Source organism: Neopsephotus bourkii, unplaced genomic scaffold (genome assembly GCF_033783945.1).
Source record: "Neopsephotus bourkii isolate Nb327-2 ecotype Australia unplaced genomic scaffold, CSIRO-AGI_Nbou_v1 NB_1511, whole genome shotgun sequence".
Taxonomy (NCBI): domain Eukaryota; kingdom Metazoa; phylum Chordata; class Aves; order Psittaciformes; family Psittacidae; genus Neopsephotus; species Neopsephotus bourkii.
Genome location: NW_026901987.1, coordinates 5,718,603 through 5,742,800, shown reverse-complemented (window position 1 = coordinate 5,742,800; position 24,198 = coordinate 5,718,603). Strand labels below are relative to the sequence as shown.

The 24,198-nt window shown below is 38.2% G+C and overlaps 1 protein-coding gene across 7 annotated transcripts in view; it reads left to right on the top strand.

Annotated features, from left to right (window-relative positions):
* Positions 1-23,754, top strand: part of FBXL4 (F-box and leucine rich repeat protein 4) — a 57,035-nt gene extending 33,281 nt beyond the window's left edge. For 6 of the 7 annotated variants that reach the window (XM_061369851.1, XM_061369852.1, XM_061369856.1 and 3 more), the window contains exons 7-9: positions 13,612-13,683; positions 15,629-15,941; positions 23,248-23,754. In XM_061369851.1, coding sequence (XP_061225835.1) covers positions 13,612-13,683; positions 15,629-15,941; positions 23,248-23,411 — 549 coding nt within the window. In that variant the 3' untranslated portion in view covers positions 23,412-23,754. Of the gene's footprint in view, positions 1-13,611; positions 13,684-14,725; positions 14,864-15,628; positions 15,942-23,247 lie in introns of those variants that run through there. The other variant, XM_061369858.1, reaches the window with a different exon arrangement.
* The last annotated feature ends 444 nt before the right edge of the window (positions 23,755-24,198 follow it).

Below are 24,198 nucleotides of genomic sequence, written 5' to 3'. Positions count from 1 at the left end.
ACAAAAAAAAGTCTGCATGTTTTAACTTGTTTAAGTTGCGTGAGAGAGCAGTGACTTTTCATCAGTTGTTTTAAGCAATATAGTAAAATCACAAATGTGAAAGCTTTTCTCTTTTACGTTTGGGGTGGTTTTTTAAGTATACTTCAGACAGGCTGTATTTGGCAATATAATTGGGAAATGATCATGTTTAGTAACTTAAATTCTCAACATTCTGTCCTTTAGAATGACTTGTTACTTGACACTGGGTGCCTAGTGTCTTCATATATTAGGAGCATTTGAGACATGAAGCACAATTTTTTTTAAATACTTTTCATTTACAGAGTAAAAATGACATATTGTTGTTTGCTGCAACACATTTCCTAGCTGAGATGGAATGGTTTTACATACTACAGTTGAGAAGACTGTTTTACTTTACTTCATTTTATAAATGTTGTATTCTAGTAAACAGTAGATTGAATCAGAAGCAATTCCATTCCTTCTCACTAGCTACATTACTCATGTATTATAACCTTCCTGCTCTGGTTTACATGGAAGCTCTCATGTTTGTGCTTCTCTTGCTGCAAAAGCTATTGCTTAGTAGAACGCCAGAATGGAGAAAAAAAAAAAATGTTTCTGTGGGCTAGCTTTTAGTTCTAGGTTAAACTTTTTAAGAGGAGTTCATTTGTGTGTGTTAGTTCTGCTTATGATTTTAGTAGACAGTAGTAAAGTTATGACACTGGATTGTGTGAGGTGTTATTCTGTAGAATAACAGAAGAACTGAAGCTGGAACAGTAGGTTCTTTCTACTAGATGTCCAAGGCATCCGAGTTATGATACCTTATTTTCATTTACCATCTGTGATGGTAATTTGGTAATGCAAGGTAGTTAAAGGATAGACTACCTGGAATAATTGGCTTTTGCTGTGGGGTATGCAGGCAGTCACCATGAAGCCAGTACCCCTTAATAACTTGTACTTTGTGGTAGTTGCTCCATATATTGAAGCAATTGTCATTTTCTTTAGACTCAAAAATAAATTGGCGAGCCCTGCTTTCAAGTGCCTTTTTGATAGAGCTGAATCAGTGGTTTGAGTCTATCTGTTCGGTTTCTAGATCATTAGTCTTTCTGTAAATCTTTGACAAATCCACTTGCCTCATTTTGACTGTGAGCTCTAATTCAAAAAGCTTTTTGAGATCCAAGAAAGATCATTGTATCAGAGGTAAAGATTGTATAATTTTAAATTATTTTCCCTTACTGTAGATCGATCATAATCTTCGTGATTCTGCTCAGGTAACTTCTAAAGTTTGAGACTTCATGCTTGTGATAGTGCAGCAGCTGAGGTGCACTCCAGAAATCATACAATCATAGAATAGTTAGGGTTGGAAAGGACCTTAAGATATTTAGTTCCAACCCCCTGCCATGGGCAGGGACACCTCACACTAAACCATCTCACCCAAGGCTTTGTCCAGCCTGGCCTTGAACACTGCCAGGGATGGAGCATTCACAACCTCCCTGGGCAACCTATTCCAGTGCCTCAACACCCTAACAGTAAAGAACTTCTTCCTTATATCCAATCTAAACTTCCCCTGTTTAAGTTTTAACCTGTCACCCCTTGTCCTGTCACTACGGTCCCTAATGAAGAGTCCCTCTGAGCATCCCTATAGGCCCCCTTCAGACACTGGAAGGCTGCTATGAAGTCTCCATGCAGCCTTCTCTTCTCCACGCTGAACAGCCCAAACTTATTGGTAATGATTGGTAACTGTTATGTCTCAGATATCACTTTGCTGTACAGAGCTTGCAATTAGAGTGAATGTAGGTTTGACTTTAAGCCCTTAAATTGTGAAGACTCCTTTCTGTCTTTTGTGTGTATGGACATGCATCTGCTTGTAGCTGACAAGAGCATTCATTCATAATCAAGCATACCTAGGATTGTCCTTCCATTTTATACACGAGTGTAAATAAATGGCACTGTTTCTGACAAGCTGTGGAAGAGAAATTTCTAGAACTTTAAATAGGTAAAACTTAACAATGTACATTGTGAATCCCAGGTGGAAGAATAAACAGGAAAGATGTAGCATAGGATTTGAGTTAGGGGATTAGAGTTACAGAAGTCACAGATTTGTAGAAATAACATTGCTTTTCCCAACATTAGCTTCTCTTGATGCAAGCCTTTGGTTTTCTATACAAAATAGGCTGTCTTTTTTTCTGTACTCTTCAGCTGGTGCAGAGGTGCTAGGTAGTAAGTGGTGGTTGGATGCAAAAAAAGACAGTATAGATTGATCAAGCATGCTATGAAGTGATTTAGATTTCTTTAAAACTTGTTGAAGAGCTGTAACACAGCTGTGTTCTTGATTTTTGTGAAATTTCTGCTACTGCTGTGTCTTCATTATTGGTGCTTCTGAGAAGCAAACAGTGGAACAGTGCTAGTGCTTAACCTAGAGCTTGGCATTGTACTGTTGCCAACTGGACATGCTCAGAGAAAAGAATATGAGACCATGAATCTGCTAAAGAAAACTTACTGCTAACAAGTATGTGACTATTAAGCAAAAGTAAGTCAGAAGGTGGGAAAACCAGAGCTGATGTGTGTTATGGACCTCTGTTAAAGTTCTGTCTCTTATATGAGTTTCTTGTTATATTAGCTGCGGGGGGATTAATAGGTTTTGTATTTAAAAATGTTCCCATTGCCTCTGTAATCAAAGCTTCGATTTTTAAATTTGTATTTTTAGTGAAATGAGCAATTATGATATTCTGCTACTTACTGCACTGCATTGCTATTTTGAAAGATAGCTGTATCATCTGAAGGAGTTTCTGGTCTCTTTGGTCCTAACCTTGCTGGTTCTTAAGGCCATATATAATGTTATTTCCTTGACTTATTGAATGCAAGTTTCTGTGTACAAAATCGGTTTCAAACCTCTTAATTGAAGCTTCCAATGTCCTTGAATTATTCCAGCCTCTGTGTTACAAGAAGAGAAGTCCAGTGACCTTCAGTAACTTGTTCCAGGATGAACAAGGAAAAAAAAATAATAAATTGTCCTGCCTTGCTATCCTCCTCCCCATGAAGTGCAGCTCATTTTTCCAGTGCTTTTATTTCATTGTTAAAGGTGTCATTCTTAAGGGTTGTTGGATTATGTGTATGCTTGAAATAATTTATAAGTTGCTTTGAGAAACTAATCTTGGCATTTTATAAATATAACTTCTGCTAGCACAACACCACTATTATAGATGTGGGATTTTTGTGCTGGTGGTTTTGGTATTTACTGATACATGACTCCTTAATATTTATTCATTGAGAGTGTATTCACAGCATAATTTAAGCATTTATTGGCATTGATACATTTGAAGAAAACAATGAACAATGGAAGTATTATTGTGTACAGTAATTGGCTATGCACATCTTTATGGTTTGTGTATGAATATTATCTTGATTCAATGCTTATCATGAAGTATTCCATTCATATAAATAATGCAGCTAAAATTGTATTTTAAAGAAACCAAAGCCACAATTACAGTAGAACTTAACAGTCTCCTTATTGCTGGATGTAAGTTTTAATGTGAAGTTATGTATTTCATCTTGCATGATATTCTAGATTCTTGATAATGTGTGAAGAAAAGGTTTTTAAAGTTTGTATTATGATTGTAATTAAAATACAAAATGAACGAAATTTAAATCAAATTACAGTGGACAAAGGACTTTGCGCACACATTTTAAAACAAGTGTATTATAAATTATCTCTGACTTTAACCAAGAGCAAATTTGGAACTCAGGTAGCTGTAGGAAAGGACACTGGAAATCTAAGATACCAAGAAGAGGCATAAGAATCTTAACAGTAATTATAACAATAGTTCTCATTTTCTTATGCCATTAACAATGAAAGAGTTAATGTTGCCATAAAATTTTTCTGCCATTTTCAGGTATAACCTGTTATGGGTTATGTTATACTTCTGAGAGCTATTGTTTGAGGTTTTTCAGCTTGGACAGAATTTCGTTGGCTTGGGTACAAATCTTTAGGATTAAGAGCTGCAAGCAACTAGTGGAGGAAAAAAAAAAGTGAAAGCCTGTAGCTATAAAATGAATTCTTGGAAGGAGATTGAGCCCATGATGAACAGTTTTGCAATACAGGGCCCTGATGGTGCCTTCTGATCCTGTGTCAGGCTCATAGGGCTGAATTTGGTCATTTGAGCCTGTAGTGCGAAGAGTGAGGGGAAAGAACGAGGATGTAAAACAGATTTGTAGGCATAAGCAGGGGCATAATTTGACCAAATGAAGCAAAACCAAAATACAGTAATTGAATTAACTACAGAGACTACCACTTTCATTGAATTAGTTCAGTAATTGCCATGTTGCTGTGTCTCAGTCCCTGCTGTGTCCCTAGCACTGCCAAGTACCTGTAGAGAACAAAAGGTGCCCCTGTATATCCTGACTCTCAGCTTGCAAATGCCACTGCACCTATTTGTGAGGAGGCAAGTGTTTTGACTTTTTAGAAGCTACATCTGCACTCATTGTTAATAAGATTCATTTCACCCTATTTCCATATACTCACATTTCTCTCTCAACTGGTGCTTTTTTTTTTTTTATTTTATATTACATCTGGTTTTAGGCATGTGTTATTAAGTTTTGGAGGCAAAAGTTGTATTGCTGTCCAGTTCTTAATCTCAGAAGTGGTCCAGTAATCTGAGTACGTTGAGGGGGGAGCTGATTTTTAACAAATGTATTCCAATTCCAATGTTTCTTTCCATGTTCTGTCTTCCAGCATAATAGCTGATGGATGCTCAAGGGAGAATAGAATTCCTGTTCTGTTGCCATCTTAGAGGATAGGGGTTTTACTGCTATATTTATTTTGAATCTGTAAATGAAAATTTCTGCATTAATGCCTCTGTTCAGAAGGCATTACCTAAATACATTTGTGATTGTGGTAGTAAAGGGTAGGGTGGAGGGTTATCCCCTTCTGCAGACATCAGTTGAAAAGTGTTCCTATATCTGCTGGCAGCTTTTTTTTTCAACCTGATTGCAGAGGCAGCTGAACTGGAGCCAAGTGGGCTGGCCTAAGCAGTGTCCGGAAGTCCTTCCCAATGCTCAGCTCTTCTGTGGTTCTGTGCCTTGGTGCTGATGGCACTAATGGAGGACTTAACCCATGAGCTTTGTCCTGATCCGTGGCCAGGACAGCGGCCAGTTGTGAGATGCACTGTTTTTGTGTGCCACACTTTTCTTGTCAGTGAAATTTTGCATAATAGCAACTTTCTCAGCTTGTAGCTGTGGTATGAGGATAGTTACAGAAGACTGAGATTCTCTGATATATATGGTACTCTGCATAGGGATCTGTATAAGATCTTAAAACACTGTACCTTGGTAACATACTTTCCTAAGTTGCAGGAAGTTACAAAGCTTAGCCTTTTTCCTCTTGAAAAAAACAGAAAAGGATTGCTAAAGAAAGCTTGCTTAAGAAGTATAAGCATTTCTGCAAAGTAAATGATTGGAGGGTTTCAGTTGTTATCTCTGTCTGGGACTACATGGGTATCTGTTGTTCCTAAAAACTTCCACAAAAACTGCCTCATAAAGGGTGAGGTGACCTATTTGCTTCCTCATGAAATGCCACCACATACTACAGGGAACTGGAGGACCTAAGCATAAAACAGTTTTGGCCATCATTTAGTTGTAACTTGGTATGTGATTCCCTTCCACTTTCTGTAACTGCCATTTTCGGTAACATTTTATTTAACTGAAAACTAAGTTAAAGAGAAGTGAAAATAGATGAGATGGAAGGTGCACAACTTGAATAGCTTTATGGATGTCTAGATCCAATCTTAGTTTCCAGAAACGGTATATCATGTATTATGTGTGAACATTACTGAATGTTCATGTGCTACCCCAAGATGTGTTCTTTCTGTCAGAAATAAGATACTGAGGATAAATATTTATCCTTAGAACTCAAAGTCTTATAAATAATCTGAAAATGAGTGCTTTCTGGGAAGATAACACGTATGAAAACTTTTTCTGAAAACTAAAGGTAGCACTGCATAAGTATCTAAAATTCATTTTGTGTTCTTAAACTGGTTAAACCCAATGACTCTTATGTGCTTATAAATGCACATATTGACTCATCTCTCTAACCCTCTCAAGTTCCCTCATATTTTTTAACATAGTTGTTTCAAAGTGTCATAGTACCAGCAAGTACATAACTGAAATTATCTTGATGCCTCAAAATACTGGGAGGGTGAGAAAGACCAGATGCATATTCTACAGTTTCTTTGATTGAGTGAATTTAGGTAAGGATTGATTATATTTCACCTTTACTATACATTTGTTTCTGCATTAATAAGGTACTACATTCTTATTTATGTGCGAAGACTTGCTTTGGGGTTTATTGTAGGTAGGTTTTTAGATGCCAAGGTACAATACCTTGAAATTCACAAAGTAGATTTTTTTTGTTTGTTTCTTTTTTACCACGGATAGTCCTAGTCTGGCAAAACTTTTTGGTGCGGTACTATATGAAATAGAACTTCTCTGGTTTAAGAAAAGACTGTGATAGATTATAACTGTAAATTTTCAAATACTTGATGTAAACACCAGTAAAAATGTTTCTGTAGCATTTTTGCTACTAAAAGCCAAAGTCGGAGGGAAGAACTTTCTGAGCCCTGTTACTGGGGGAAGGAAGGGAAAGGATTGATTGTCATAGGTTTTATTTTCCAAGGAGTCTTACTGCCTTTTATCCAGTTTTACATGAAGAAATAAATTGTTATTCCAAAGATACAATAGCTGTAGTCTTAAAATAATCTAGTGATGTACTGACATCAGGATTCCTTGTCTCTCCTTTACACAGGAACACGTAGCAGCTGCTATTCACTAAGGTATTTCTGGAAGTTCTAACACAGAATTAACTTTTAATTGTGTCTCAATTATTTTCCCTGAAATTGGAAGTAATCTGGCTCATTTTCTGAAATGTTTTGGCAAAAGGTGTATACATCAATTTGTAGTAAAAAGAGGAGAAGCTTGCCATATGGAAGAAGACATTTCAGGATGTTTCCTTTGGCTGGTATTTTGAGGAGGGGGGTCTCTCTCCAGAGGGTCAGCAGGAGGCAACAGCAGGCTTTTTCTGTCTGAAGGTAATGATCACAGCGTATGTGACCTGTCTGTATTAAGCCTGCATGTGTTTCTTTAGTTGCCTGCATGTGTCCCATCTATTAGGTGAATTCTGATGGGGAAAACTGCTTTGCTGCCCATGGAATCACGAACCGTTGCACTCTTCAGAAACACATCCTTGGTGAAAAGCAAGCTTTTAAGTAAGACGGGTCTTACCAAAGGAGATTTGAACTGTTGGTGTGAAGCTGGGAAGGCAATAAACTTGTAGCCATTAGTCTGCCCTTCCAAGCAGTTTGGTCTCAATTCTGGTAGTCAGGCCATTCTAAAAATTTCCACATATCCTTTTGATTCAGATTACTTGATCCCAATAAATAACCCATGTGTGAGACAATTACCTCAGTGTCAAGTAGTAAATACCACACATGTGGTTCTGTTCTTGATTTGCCAAGAGCTTCTTGGTAGTTCCCCTTAAGCGAGTGGTGGCTTCCTTCCTCTCTGCTTTCCCATGTCTTCCCATGCTTTTATTTCCTTATTATTGGATTAATCCTCCTCATTCCAGCAAGGTTGAATTTTCTGTCTTGGATTTTCATTCAGATAATTAGTTGTTGCTAAATGCAACAACATTGTCAGGTGTTCCGTTGCATAAATAGGCTCCCAAAATATAACTGCATAGTATCAAATATATGCTGACTGTTTGATGTCATATATTAATTGCCTAATTACTGTATCAAGTTTTAGTTAAATGTGTTGAGAAATGTCCAAATTGTGTCCAAATTATTTGTACACAAACAGCATGTGACAGCTGGTGATTGGGTACTGGATATTCAGGATTCCACAATTCTCTGCTAGCCAGCTGATCAAATCTTTTGATGCTTTCCTTATTTGTCTTATGAAAAGGTTATTGCGGAATAAGCTTGTCTAAATATGTTATCCAGTACAGTCATAGAATCATAGAATAGTTAGGGTTGGAAAGGACCTTAAGATCAAGTTCCAACCCCCTCTGCCATGGGCAGGGACACCTTGCTCTAAACCATATTACCCAAGGCCTCGTCCAACCTAGCCTTGAACACTGCCAGGGATGGCGCATTCACAACCTCCTTGGGCAACCTATTCCAGTGCCTCACTACCCTAACAGGAAAGAATTTCCTCCTTATATCCTATCTAAACTTCCCCTGTTTAAGTTTTAACCCATTACCCCTTGTCCTACCACTACAGTCTCTAATGAAGAGTCCCTCCCCAGCATCCCTATAGGCCCCCTTCAGATACTGGAAGGCTGCTATGAGGTCTCCACGCAGCCTTCTCTTCTCCAGGCTGAACAGCCCCAACTTTCTCAGCCGATCTTCATATGGGAGGTGCTCCAGTCCCCTCATCATTCTCGTGGCCTTCCTCTGGACTTCTTCCAATAGTTCCATGTCCTTTTTAACAATTGGTTAATAAAGTCCTGAAGACCCTGATTCTAACCTCAAAGCAAGTATTTTTTACAATATTTTAACATAGATCTGTAAAGTAAGATGAAAATGCTACTGAGAAACCTCAGTAAATAGTGTGATAGAACCTGTTATTAAATATAACAGCCTCATAAATTTATATGCAAAGGCAACTCAATGCAAAGACTCTTCAAGATGCATTTTTTTGATGGGGAGAGAAATAAGTACGAAAATGAAATTGTAGTCTTTAGGAACATAATTAATTCTTTGGTATTGTGGAAAAATGCAATATTCGTGTTGTGGTGATCTTGCAAATGTAGGCATGTTACCTGATATCTGCCTGCAACTAATGTTACAGAGTTATTTGAATGTAAGTGGAGACAACAGAGTTTGTGGGGGATGAGTCAGGAAGGGCTTGAGATTAGGTCATCACTTGGAAATTATAAGAAAAAACAATACAACTTTGTCCTCTCATATAATATAATTGGGGGGAATGGGTATTAAAGGATATTTTATTTTTATATATGCCTAACTTTAATTTTTAATGTTAAAGAAACCCCCAAATTTAAGTCCTATGTAATTCGAGAGTTTTCTTGAACAAAGGTTAGCTAGAGAATAGTAACTCTATGATTAAAAACATAGCAAGGAAGGGAAACCATATTTAAAGAAGGGTGGAAGCAGTCTTTAATGAGACTTTAAGATTACTCTCAGCATTCACTTCACTGAAAATCTTAAAGAAGAAATTGCAGGAGAATAAAAGTTTTGTAAAAGATTTAGACTCTCAAGTTGTTTCGTTGAGCAGCTGGAAGAGTTCCCAACTTATGTCAGACACAGTTCTTCAGAGAAGGGGAGAAGACAGCCCTTTGTTCCCAGCATTACAAAAAAAAAAACAACCAAAAAACCCAACACACACCCCCCCCCCCCAGTTTTGAAAGCTGGTTTTAAGATCTCTCTATAAAAAGAAGGTTTATTAAAAGGTGCAGACTTTTTCTTCCCTACCCCAACCTTAAAGTTTAAACATTGGGGTTTTTTAGCTCTTCCTTTAATCTTATTTTCCTGCCTTTTATTACAGTGCAACCATTATGTGATAGCCATATTATAGTGTGTTTGTATTTATTTTACACCTTTTGCGTGTTGTTTTTTGGTCTTTGAGTATTTGACAATGAAACTGCAATGACTAATATTCGAAGTGCATCTTTCACAGGTGTGCCATATCTGCCACAGACAGGTGGTTTTTCTATTTGAAGGGATATTGAGCTCAGGCTATCTGTTAGATGCTTTCCTTATCATACTAACATCAGAAGTGATTTGTACTTCCTGTTGGATCATGAATGCAAAAAGTCCTGGAAAAAAAAAGGTCAAGCAAGATTCAGTATTGCCAAGTGTATTACTCGGACACCAGTATTTGGTTTCTTCACTGATGGGTTGTCTGTGCAAACCAGCAACACTCTTGAAACATCTAAGTCAAAACTTCCATGTGATGTCTCAGGTCTTTAAAAAAACAAGGTAGAATTCCAGTATCAGCTATTGAAGCGTACACAACACATAAATGTCTTCCAGACTGCCCTGTGTTACAGACTTTCATGTTTGGGCAGACTTCTCATCTGGAGTGAGTTAGGTTCTCAAGCATTAATCTAATCTCTTGTCCAAGGCAGGATCAGTACTGTTGATGTGCTTTCTGGCAGATATTTGTCTGACTGTTCAGAGACTTCAGAGCCTCTTCAAGCAGTGTGCTCTCATTTTCTGAGGTGTAGGGCTTACTGCCGTGGCCTAAAACATATCTGGAATCTGCTCTGTAAGCTTGTGTTTAGCAGCAGTATCATGATGATGATCAGTTTGATATCAAGAGTCTTCTCTCTTCAAGCAACTCCCATGCTGTATGTTTTCCTTATCTGAAAACACCTTTCCTGGAATGAAGCATTTTATTTGGTCCCTTTGAACTCTTCCTGTAGTGTATGCTATCTCATAAAAGTCGATTACTTTAGTAGCTTTTGTTTTGGCTTGGATGGCAGAACAAATTTAGAACACACTAAAGCCATGCATACATTACTCCACAAAAAATGGTAGCTTTTGTTTCATTTCAGAGTGGGGTTGGTTTTTTTGTGGGTTTTTGTTTATTGAACCACACCTTACCTTTGGTTCAGTAAAAGTCAGAAAATCTCCAAACTATGCACCTCTTGGCTACTAGGCTCAAGAATGGTATTGCATGGGTAGTCTTTGGTTTGACTGTCTCTGTTTGGCTGAGAAAGTGAAACAAGACTCCAGGTTAAAGCTCACTGATCCAGAATTTAGGTGGCCTCTTAGCTGCTCTTGTAAAGCACTCTAACATCAAAGTTTGGCCTTATGTTACAGTTTCAGGGTTGGGTGATTGCCTCGCTCTTCTCCTTTGCTTAAATAGGAGTGTTATCACTCATCTTGCATTGAAAGTCAGAGAGATGAATTGTAGAGACAGATGGCTTGAAACAGACAGGTTATTACAATGATAGTCCTTCTATATGTAGTACATATGGATTCTGTGAGCTGCCATTCTCTTCTGCTATTTTCATGTCTTTTGCCACCTGGATTCTCAATTGACTGAGGCACAAGTAGGCATGCACAAAGGGTTTTTTTCTTCTTTCTTGACATATGCAAACCCCACCTCAGTTACAGAAAAACAGACACTGCTTCTGAAAGAAATCTGATTTGTTGTGTGTAGGCATGTGTGTGCCCCAGAAGAGGAATTAATATAGCCAGTGTAATTAATGTTGGGTAAATTGTTTACACTTGGGCTTGACTTGGCATGATTTATGATGGTACATCATGGTGTTCTATCAGTCTTCCTTCTATTACCTACATTCCTAGTGCTTTTTCTTAAATTGTTTGTGTGTTTGGGTTTTTTTAAATAATTGTTTCTAATAATACTTCAAAGTTTATGGGTTGTGAAAAGACCTTTGAAAATGTGGACTCAGTGCACATTAATACAGAAGGGACTGTCTCACATTAGAGAGGAACTAAAAAAGGTATTCTGAGATGAATCAAGTTACTGCTCAAGTTAACAAAAATAGCTGTTATCTAATCAAGATAACTATGAATATTAGTCGTCTTACCTATTTCACTCTTCTCTGAAGACACGGTGTATGGAATTAATCTTTCCTGGCTGTTCACAGTGACAGTTTGCTTTCACATTGTGTGTGTTAATTAAAGAAAGATATTGCTGTTTTCAGTCCTTTCAGGCCAGTGTTTATATTCTGGTCTGGAAACCATTACTAAAAACTATGGTGGAATGCAGCAAGGTATTCAGCTTTCCTCCAGAATCACCTAAATACCTGCAGAAACCCTCTTTAGAAATGTGTGCAGTCAGAGACTAATTTATTTAGCTCGGTATTTAAGGTTTGTAGAGAGGGGGTTGGGGATTTTGCTTTCAGCTTTTACACCTGAGTAGGTTCTAAAGCTCATAGCTTGCACTGAGTTAAATAGTAAAGACTATGTCGTATTCTCTTGGAGTTACTTGTTTGTTCTGGTTTTAATGATCACAGTGAAGCATTTGCTCAATAAGTACATTACTGGATATTCACACATTTACTAGCTTTAAAGTGTTCTTAAGTGTTGCCTCTTTAATAATGACTTTTTAATGCTTGTGTTTAATTTCCTAGCTACCTTTTTCTGTAAAAACACGAATGAAACTAAAGCAGACAAGCGGCCAGTGGCTTTATGAGACTCTGCAAAGATACATGTGTAGTGTCTACATTTAGGCTGCCTTTGGTAAATCATATCTTGAAAGGCCAAGTTGGAAGCTGAAGTTCCATAGATGTTAAGGTTTGGGTGTTCCCCGTTGTTCCCTGGAGACACGTAAATTAGATGTCTGAAATGGTCTCCATGAATACCCTGTACTATGCCCCTGTTTTGTGTCTGCCAGCCTTTCAGTGCAGGGAATCAAATTTATCTTCACAGTGGTATGACAAAGAATCATATTCCTGCCAAGTTTCATTAGAATATAACTGAAGAAACTAAATAAAGCATTAAACTGTAAACTTCCTGAAAACAGGTAAATTCATATTTAAAAAAACAAAACAAAACCAAGCAACCTGCATAAATTATGCTACCCATGCATACAAATACTGTTAGATAGTGTTCTTGTAGGAATTCCTCTTATTAGCTAAGGGTCATTTTGTCCGTTGTATATCGCTTGGGGTTTGTTTTTTTTTCTTCTAGAAACTGTTGTGCATCCTGTAGAAGTCCACACTTGTGTTGTTAGTATTTTGTGAAACTTACTCCTGATTTCGTGCTCATACAGATTACAAAGTCCTAACAAAGTGATGACTGTATTGAAGTATGATGCATAGCTACTTATGATTTGAATCCAAGACCGTGTTCTTTTTTGCACTGTATTTCAAACTACAAAGCAAAATATGGCTACAGACAATGCACAAGAGTCTTTTCTGTGTCTTGGAAACACAAAAACTCACGAAGTTTCCTTTGTTGTGGAACAGAACAACATTGTACTTTCATAAGATGCATCTGATATTCCAGTCCAATTTCAGGCTGAGCAGTGTGCAGTACTTTCTGAAAAGAATGGCCATGTAAAATGGCAAGAACATGACTGTAAAATGCATGTTATATCTGTTTCAGTTTGCATGCTAGTAGTGACAAGTGCTCAATGGTTGTCAGCATCCTTGTCAGCATGGAGACTCCTTTGACATTAAAGTCATCAGCTCGGTCCTGTTGCTGTTCACCTCTATTGGCAGTTCTATCAGGCCATAGCTGATCAGTGAATGTCAGAGCCTCTGCTGTTCTTCTGGTATGTCGTCAGCCCTCTGTGTTTTTGGGCTGGCCTTGCCTGTTTGAACTTGCCACGCTTCTTCAGCAGCTTTCCTGTGGGAAATGAGCAGATAGGTCATGAGTGTATAGGTATCTTCAGGGCAATGCAAAACCACATCCAAAGTGACTTGCATAAAGGTTTGTAACGATTACCGTTGCTTTAAGCCAGTCAATGGGTAAAATACCCAGGGACTCATTAAGTGACATTTGTGGTGTCTGTAACAGAGTTTTGAGCTGTATTTCAGGATATGCAGTGACAGCCTTTAATGTCTAATTGACCTCTTCTCTTTGTTTCACTTTCCATATTTCCTTCTGATGCGTTCCCCCGTGGCAGCAAACAGCCCTGCTTAGTATTCTGAACTTCTGCTCAGAATTGCAGCACCTCAGCCTGGGCAGCTGTGTCATGGTGAGTACTTACACCACTTGGGGGCTGTGGGTTTGTATGTGTGTGTGTGCAAACACTTGCTTTGGAACCCAGGCTGGGGTTATGTTTCACAAAGACATATTAAATGCTAGACTGCTACTATACTCTCTTAAAGGGTCGAAGATGAATGCAGTTTAGCCATATACTTAAGGCTTATATACTAGTTTAGAAGGTCTAAACCAGTTTGTAGGCTTTCTCAGTTGTTCAACTTCTTCCTAAGCTTTTGGGCATTCTTTATATGCGTAATCACTTTTTCTTTCCAAAATAGTAATCAAAACTTATTTTATTCAGACCAAATCATCATTTCTAGCAGTTTAACAGTACAGTACCACAAGATAAATATTTTCAGTAAAAGCCACTTGTCATAGACTTGCTGGGAACACTGATGATTTAAAAAGAGAATACAGGAACAGCAGCAATTCCCGCAGGGCACTCAACTGAGCTGTATTGCCTGTACATGCGACAGGCAGAGGAGACTTAGCTGATCTTCCTTGTAGTTCAAGAATCATAGAACGGTTTGGGTTGGAAGGGACATCAAAGATCATCTAGTTCCAACCCCCTGCCATGGGCAGGTATCCTGGGTTCAGCTGTAGCAGTCACTTTTCTCCTTCTTAGGGATTAAACCACAACAGCAGGGACACCTTCCACTATACCAGGTTGCTCAAAGCCCCCATCCAACCTGTCCTTGAACACTGCTGTGGGGCAGTCACAGCTTCTCTGGGCAACCTTTGTCAGTGACTTACCACCCTCACAGGAAATAATTTCTTCCTAATGTCCAATCTAAATCTCCCCTCTTTCATTTTAAAGCCATCCCCCATTGTTCTATCCCTACATGCCCTTGTAAAAAGTCCCTCTCCAGATTTCGTGTAGGCCCCCTTTAGGTACTGGAGGGCTGCTATAAGGTCACCCCTGAGCCTTCTCCAGGCTAAACAAGCCCAACTCTCTCAGCCTCTCTTGTCTTCATAGGAGAGGTGCACCAGCCCTCTGACCATCTTCATGGCCTCCTCTGGACTCACTCCAACAGATCCATGTCCTTCTTATGTTGAGGGCTCCAGAGCTGAATGTGGTGCTGAAGGAAGGGGGTCTCACAGCAGCAGAGTCGAGGAGCAGAATCACCTTACTTAACCTGTTGGACATGCTCATTTGATGCAGCCCAGGATACGGTTGGCTTTCCATGCTGCAAGTGCACACTGCTGGCTTGTGTTGAGCTTCATGTCAACCAACACCCTTAAGTCTTTCTCCTCAAGGGTGCTCTCAATCCGTTGTTTGTCCAGCCTGTATAAGTGCTTGGGGTTGTCCAAAGAAGCAAGTGATAAAGGAGAGTTGGCTCAGCCTTCCATGCTTTGACTCTTGGACAGAAGAGGAAGGCAGTGTTGACTGTTTTTTCAACAGTCCTTATTATCCTATGGTTTTTGCTAGTGGATTTCATTTTTTCTGCCTGTATGTTTTGGCCTTTGTTTCAGTCCCTTTGGCTTGCCCAAAGTAACCAGTAAGATTTCCATCAGAAGATGCAGCAACTGGTCAGCCTAGAATGGAAAGAGGCATATTCTTTAATCTGCATGTGCTTATGGTTGCAATGCCCATGGTCATAAAAATCAGTTTTAATCATCTTTTAAAAGAAAAACAATTGTGGAAAAAAAGGGGGGGGTGGTGGGTGTGTTCAGAGAAAAAAAACCTTTTCACTGCCTTTTCACTGATCCTTAGTATTAAGTGAATTAAAGGCACCTATATCTGGGGTTTGATAGGAAATTTATTTTATTTTTGTTGTTTTAAAAAGGAAGCCTCTACTAAATAATAGTTTTCAGAGCTCTTTAGAAATGACAAATGCTTAAAACGGATCTGTAGGTGTGTTAGCAAGCAAATCTTGAAACACCTATGTATGTCTGGAAAGATGGTATAGATGACAAATTGTTTGCTTTCCTTGCAGATTGAAGACTATGATCTTGTAGCAAGCATGATGGGAGCAAAATGCAAAAAGCTTCGGAGTCTGGATTTGTGGAGATGCAAAAACATAACTGAAAGTGGAATAGCAGAATTGGCGTCAGGCTGCCAGCTTTTGGAAGAACTTGATCTTGGCTGGTGCCCTACATTACAGAGCAGTACAGGCTGTTTCACAAACCTTGCACGTAAACTCCCAAACCTGCAAAAGCTCTTTCTTACGGCCAACAGGTCTGTGTGTGACACAGACATTGAGGAGCTTGCTGCTAACTGTACGCATTTACGGCAGCTGGATATATTAGGTAAGAAAATGTGTGAATACTGTTTTTTATCTTACCGTGTCTCAGAATTTGTGCAGTTAAGGAGTCCTTAAGACAAAACCGTCTTCTAGACATATTTCTAAATAAATATTCCTTAAAATTATGGTTTAAAATTAAAAAAAAGTTTTACTCACTGCAGTGTATTTCTGACTCAGAATCCAGTGTATTTGTACCAACCGTGTAATTTGACTACTTAGTGTGAATTGCTTAAACTGAGATTTAAGTGCAGGGTTTTTTCAGTAGCTTTTAGTTTCATGACCATTATTTTTTTACACTGAAGTCTTTTTCTTCTGACTATCAAAAGATGCAATATCTTAACCTTCTTTCTGCTTTTGCTGTTTTATTCCTTTGAAGCATGACAAAGTGTATTTATAGCGTGAGTCTGTGGTCAATAAACAGATTTTTGCTTTTACGCAGTACAGATATATCAAGCAATATTGAATTTCATTGTCACTTTTACCAAGAAGTGAGTTTGACTCATTAAAGAGGAAAAGGTAATTAACAGCAAAACTTAAAATGCACTTTCTAGTAAGGTGTGAAGGAGGTGATGAGGGGCAAAAGGTATAGCAAACCTTGAATTTCTAATCCTCTACGGCTTCTATAGTTAAAAATATTTTTAGAAATGTAAATACAGTTTGGGCTCTTGAGTAAGGACTTAGAATACAGTTTTACATGATACTAAATTTATTCTTTTTATGGTGGAATGTGAGGTTTTCTTTTTAAAATAATGTAGGACAGCAGGGATATTTGCGACATCAGTGTGGGAGAAATGTCTTCGTGCTTTTACTGACTTATTTTCATAGGACTAATTGAAAAGGGAAGATTTAAATGAAAGGAAGTAAAGTAACTGCATTGTGTATTTTCAATTTTTAATACTTTAAATGAAAATATTACATTTGAGAGCAATGCTGTAAAGAACTGAGAGGCCTCAGGTTGAATAATGTTTCAAACAAGTTTAAGGCTATCAGCATTTCTCATTACAAAAAATTTACCATATGACTTCAGATTGTCATTCCAGTGTAGCTAGTACAGTCTTGTATCATGAAATATGTTTCTACTCATCTCTGAGGAAGTTGCCTTCTGACCAGCATGGGAAGAAATGATGAACAGCTAAAAACTTAATTCCACCTAATACAAATTGTAGAGATTTGATGTGTGTGTCCACAGGAGGTAATATCTTTTGTGTATCCCTAAGGAATCTTACTTTGTAGCTAGATTATCAACATCACATTTCCCTCTTCAGACATGAAACATTTCCAAACGCCATGGTGAATGAAGTCTTTCATAAACACGTATGTTGCCCTGACCACCCACTTCCATGCATTTCTGTTACAACGGCATTGTGTCTGCCCACAAAGTAGTCTGACCTTTTCATTACACCAGAGGCTGCCCAATGAATAGTTTGGCTGTGTTAAATCCTGTGGATAGTCTTGCTACTTCTGTTGCCTCTCTGCTGGCAGTGAAGGTTTGTTGCCAAGCTTCTTCAGCATTTGAATTCACGTTTGAATTTAGTTTGACGTCTTGCTGACATTTCTGTGGACAAATGAAACGTGAACGTGGAAAAGGAATTTGTTCTATTCTCTGTGTGCTTGCCCATATTCCTGAGTCAAGTGGACTTGTAGTAAACCTTTCCCAGTGAGACAGCATGTTGTGTTCAGATAAATGCTTTCCGGGGGATGTCCAAGTAAACTATCCAAAAGAAGGGGTAATGAGTTAAAACTTAAACAGGGGAAGTTTGGATATAAGGAAGAAGTTCTTTACTGTGAGGGTGGTGAGGCACTGGAATGGATTGCCCAGGGAAGTTGTGAATGCTCCATCCCAAACTGTTCAAGGCCAGGTTGGACAGAGCCTTGAGTGACATGGTTTAGTATGGGGTGTCCCTGCCCATGGCAGGGGGTTGGAACTTGATGATCTTAAGGTCCTTTCCAACCCTAACTATTCTATGATTCTGTGTTACCAAAAAACTAATATCTGTCTTCCAGACCTCACATTTTTCCTTCAGGGGAATACTTGGTAGAGTGGAAAGAATGTTGTCTTCTGCTGTAAATGAGTCAGTACAACGTGATACAATATGTGTGGAAGAGTTATTTAGCTTTTTTGTCAACACCAAAGAAACTGTGTTCATTTCTTTGTCTGAATACGGGAATCATTACAGCCTGTGGTTAAAGGGAAGAGTTGTCAAGTAGAACCACACCAGGTCATCTGGAGGCAGAGTTGCCAGGTGTTCCCATGTAAGTGCAGAAATCTTTGTTGTCTGATCTAAAGAGCTAGTCTCTCACAGTGCAGGAGTACCAAGAAAGTGGTAAATATCTGTATGTGCTCTAACTTTTCGCAGCTGATGTAGGGCCATCCTGTTACTGTAAGCTACAGAAATGCTTAATATGTTTTTGTACTTTTGAATGAGTGTGACAACAGGTCTGAAGCTGTTAGAGATCTGAGGTCAGTGCTTAGCTTTGCAAGAGTAACCTTGAACAGTGGGTCTTCTCTGTGATGTGAAAGAATGAGAGGTGCTCTCATTATATCCTTTGTCATCTCCAAAGTACAGAAATATCTGGCTTGTACATGCCTTGTAAAAGGTGTAGGAGTGTTGCTGATAGGTTAGCAGTGCACATCATAAGGGAATTTCTTTTGCTTCAGCAACCTGTTTAAAAGCTTGAGGTTTTTTATGCTTAACTAAGTAGGGATCAGAATGTCATACCTTGCACTGTAGTCACCAGAGCTGACAATGCTAGCCTGGTTTCTCTGCAGTTGTTAGAACTGAAAAAATTGTCAGGGCAAACTTCTTGTTTTGATTATAGATTATTTATCATCACAATAGCTTCAGGACTGGAAGAGTCTAAGCCTCTGATAGAAATTTTGAACTCTGTGCCTTTCATTTAAATATTACAAAATGAATGTTATATATACCCTGGATGCTGTTTTCAGGTACTGTGGCTTGCTACCTGTCTGTCCTTTACCATTATCATTTGGCAATTCCCTTGTTACATAATCAGAGCACTCCATACAAGATTAAAATTGCCAAACTTATTGGCTCATATAAAGCATTATTTGATGGTAGGTGTGTTTGTGGTGTGTAATACATACTTCAGAAAGTAAACTTCTGTTTAAAAAAAATAAATCATGGGTTGGATCTATGCTGTATTATGATACAGTTTGGAAGATGAAGCATGATGCATGTCACTGAGTAAGTGAGGGTGTGCTTCTTGAAGTTTTAGTTCTGGGGTTTCTTTTACTCATTACATACAAAGCTGCTTACAGGTATCATTTCCTTCTCTGCCCGCAACTTTTCCAGTGACTGACATGGCAGGTTTCTACTCTGCCGTAGAGTGATCCAGCTGTGATCATCTGACAGTTTTGTGGTAATGGAGTGCATCATCCAGGGCTATCAAAAGTTGTGGACACCTCTAGACCTGTAGTTAAAAACTAGTCTTCAAACTGTGATCAGCACTGAGCAGTGTGACAAGTCAGATGACAACCTGAATTGGCAGTGCCAAAAGCTTTTCTTGTACATTATATCAGCTGCTTTGTTCTGTTGCTGTGGGGCTACCAGCTGCTGTCAAGGGTGAAGAATAAGTCATCTTAACCTCACTGCCCAAAATTCGTGACTGCCTGTGTCCTGCACAAAAAGGGTAATGAAAAGTAGATGCCCTTGTTAACACAAAATTTATGTATTCCTATCTACATACCAACACCTCCCACACCTTCCTGAGCAGCAGAAAACCCAACTGCCCCCTTGCCAGCTGTCAAAATTTTCAGCTTTATCTTGAGAGCATCAACACGTAGTTAGTCAATTCAAACATGAAAATATGTAGAAGGCTAAAATTTTGAATTTGAGTTGTGGACAATAGATTGAATAAAATGTAAGGAATAAAAGGCTGGTCTGGCTGCTCTAAGGAAAGGAAAAGTAAGAACATTTGAGGGGATAGTGCTTGATATTTTTTAGAGTCTCTACTCTTAAATATCATTTAATGTGTAGTGATATCCCTTGCCCTATAGATCAGGGCTGTAACATGTTTTATAGCCGTCATGCACAGGTCTTCTAAACATCTCTACAGTTTGAAGACTTTGATATATGCTATAAATGAAATAATTTACAGGCAATAAACATAATCATTCTAGTAAACAAATCATTACTCAGAAGTGCCTTTATGCCAAACAACAAAATTAAATAACAGATTTTAATATACTGGTTATGTATTTATTCTGAGAAATGTTTGATTAGTCCATGTAAGAGAAGTTGTAAGTAACAAAGGTCCAAAAGCCTCTGAACTCTAGAATAATGCAGGATATGTTGTCAGTCTTTCAAAAGCAAAGGAAAACATGTATTACACTTCAGAAGTGCTTTTGAATATGCTTTTAAGAAACCACATAGCTAAGTGTACATTGTGTAAATAAAAGTATGACTGCAGATGATGCTTGCCTATCCTGTGGTGTTTCTAAGCAAACCCCACCCAGGTTGCTGGGCTTTTTAGCTTTTTGAAAAAAGATATTCCCTAACATAAAATTGTAAGTCTGAAGAGGAAAAAAGAAACAGGTGCAGTAAAACATGCAATTTAGGATGTCCTACTTAGACTGAGATCTTTAATGGATTTGTAACTTAGACGAAACGGTAGGAGAACTGTCGAAGTTCAGGTAGGAAGGGATGAAGAACATCCTACACAAAAAGAATCTGTGACTAGGCATCTAGATCTGGCATTTTTTTGTAGAAACACACATTTGGATCTTGAAGCGTAAAAGCTGTTATGCGTAAATAAGACTGGTTTTAAATGAAGGTGCTGATTCAGTAGCAATTTTAAGGCTTGGTAAAAAAACCCCAGGAGTAGCATAATATGTTGTTTTTAGAGTTTCGTTTGGAATGGTAGAGCAGATCCTGATGGTAGGACAGTGGTAAAATTTATGGTCAAGCAAAGTGAATAACTGAAAGTGTATTACAGAATTTCTGTATATGGCCACAGGGACTGTTACATCAACCACCAGACAGTTGTGGTGACGGTGATCATGTAATGGTAAGGGAGTTAAAAGTCACAATAATAATGACAAGCTCTGGTTACCTCCCTGGAGGTGAAGTAAAATTTGTGGGCATGATAGGAAAGATTGGGTTTTGGGTGATGTTAAATGATATCTCAAAGCAACTAATTTAAGAGCCTGTCGTAAAAGAAGTGAAGACTACAGTTAGATACCCCCTTGTTTACACAGAATTGTACAGGAGACTACTAAAAACAGAGGCATCTTTCTGGAAATAATTCCTGTTCAGAGAAGGAAAATAGGAAGATGAACTTTAAAAAGTGAAACAAAATCACAGTAAGGCAGTATGAGATATTAAGGAACTATTGGTAAAGGTAAATGCTAGAACTGTATTTTCAGATATGTTAAAAGAGGTTTACAGGAGAGTTACTGAGGTTGGTAGATACTCCAGATGTGAAGGATTACTCAGATCAGGAAGGCCATTGCAGCAGAACTGTTGTCTGTCTTTAGGGTTCGTGGCAAGGAGGATCAAGTAGGCTGCTACATCAGAGTCAGTCTTTCCAGGAGATTAGCCTGGAAAGCTGCTTTAAATTGGAATGCCAATACAGAAAGCTTTTGAACAAATCAATACATTGAACAATAATAAATTGTTAGGGCTAAATAGTATTTATGCAGCCGTTCTAAATGAGCTTAAATACAGAGCTGTGGAAATCTTATTTCTGGTGTGTGGTCTGTCACTTAAATCAGCCTTAGCGCTAGAGAAATGAAGGGTTACGGAAATGGGACAAGCTTCTCTAAAAGGTGCAGGTTAGAAGCAACAAAACAGTAAGATCACCTTTTGCTCTGTCAAAACCAGTTGCAACCATGAAGTCAGTTGGTGGAATGAAGGCCATTATGATATTTTGAGGGAGAGCTGCATCCCTGTGACGATAGCGTAGTTATGCTCTCCAGTCTTTTAGAATTCCTTGGAGATCCTCATGATCATGATCCAGTCCATAAAGGTTGGGATTTTCAAAAGCTTCAGCCAAGGTTTTTCTGCTTTTGTGACTTAGCTGTCTTCTTCTGGGTTATGAGTGTTTCAAAGACAACAGAGGACAAGAACAGTGAAGTTATGTCATTACTGTAGTCACTGGGGTTCTGTACTGACCTGCTTATAAGTAATCCAGGCAAAGGGGTGGATAATGCATTACCAGAGGGTAATGCACAGCCATTCAGGGTAGAAAAATCTTAAACTGAAGAATTTAACACTGAAAAAATACAGAATGATTTCATCCTGCGTTATCATCTGATACTTAGTAAACAGGTGATAAAGCAGGAAGAAAACATTCCATCAAATGCAAAGTTATTGCATGAGGCAAAATAACATTCACTAAGAATATAGGGGGAGGGAACTTTATGTTAGTTACTGTTTAGTAGGAAGGAAATCCTGTGGGCAATTTTTGGAAAACATTAGCTCATTGCTCAGCATCATTCTGACAGGCAAAGAGAATTTTAAGGTATTTTAGGAAAGAAATGGGGAAAACACCGTAAGACCTCTTTTAGACTTACTGGCTCTGTGCTTAGTGCACTGTATAGCTCTAGTTGTCCAATTTTAAAAGTACTAAATTAATGCAGAAACAAGATAACGGGTCATCAGAGATGCAAAGGAGTCAGGAAAAACAGGCAGCCTTGAGGGAACAGAAAGATGTCCACAGGATTATAAATGATGTGGAAATAGTTTAATGGGAGTGATCTCTCACTGCTTATTTGTGATTCATTGCCCCTTAGTTATTGCAATTAATAGTGTGTTCAAGGTTTATATGGGGGGCAATTGTTGGTTTTGGGGTTGGGTTTTGGTTTGGGGTTGGGTTTGGGTTTTTTTTCTTTGGGTTTTTGTTGTTGTGTTGGGGGTTTTGTTTGTTTGTTTCTTCGTTGGCTTATTTTTCTGTAAATAATATTGGCCTTGACCATAGACAAGATCCTGGGCTGGGTAGCTTTTTGGGGTGCAGTTCAGCTCAAGGTGGAGCTGTGTAAGTTGAAGTGTTTACTGACAGGTGTGTGCAGTCATGTTGGATGTATAAATTATAGAGCCGGAAGAGCTTTTTTTATCCCACTATGGTCATCCAGGCTTAGTTCACTTGACCAGAGTAGCCTGCCTAGCTTCCACATGTTCCAGTAAGGCATGGTTCTCCTCCTCTGGGTTCACAGGTCCTAATAAAAATTGTGTTACAGTAGCATTTTTTCATAACACAGTATCAAGTAGCTTTAAGAAAAAAAAAAAAGAAAAAGTGTTATTCTCACTAACTTTACAATTTGCTTTGTTTCTTTTTTTGTTTTTGAACAGGGACAAGGATGGTAAGCCCTGCATCTTTAAGAAAATTGCTGGAGTCTTGTAAAGATCTTTCTTTACTCGATGTGTCGTTCTGTTCACAGATTGACAATAGAGTTGTCCTAGAACTGAATGCCAACTTTCCTAATGTGTTCATAAAAAAGAGTTTCACTCAGTGACTCACTACTTAAGCTGCTGTGAAATTCATTTGACAGAGTTGTTTCCTGTGAATTTGTGCTGACTTTTTTTAAGAAGACTATAAAACTGCTATGAAATAGTGGAAAGTATTAATTATCTAAAAAAATATAATAAAATAAATGGGTAAAATACATATAAGTAAATTGTGCGTTTCTTAAAGAGTTGATATTGCACCTAAGAATTGTTTTACTCTGTATTAATTGGTGGCACTGCATGTTTTTAAATACAAGCCATCTATGTGGCTTTAATGAGAAGGAAATTAATAACATTGTCTTAAATGTCCCTTTATAGAGTGTTACACACAATGAATTCTGTTTATATCCAGATGGAAGCAGAATTTCAATATTTATCGGTAAGAAAAAATGGGTGCTTCCTTTTTATGTGTAAGTTTTTGTATGTGTATATATGAGTGCATACAAATGTATTTGTATATACCTAGATACTGTAGCATTCTTGCTTGGTCTGCAGCATAAGATGTTACGATCTGGCCTAGAGTTAGTTGTTTGAAAACCTATTTATGATTGTAAGAATGGATTGAAAAGACACTTTGTCGTCTTCGGATTTTTGGCAATGAATTGCATCTGATACATTTTTCTCCTTTCCTTCACCTGAAATAGATGTGATGCTTTACAGTCCAGCCTAAGTGACACAACCAATAAATGAAAGAACCTTCCACCTGAACTTAGAGCAGAAGCAAAAGAGAAAATTGCCAGATGCTTCTTGGTATTGGATGTAAAGTTGGAGCCAGGTATTTAGTGTCATAACTGG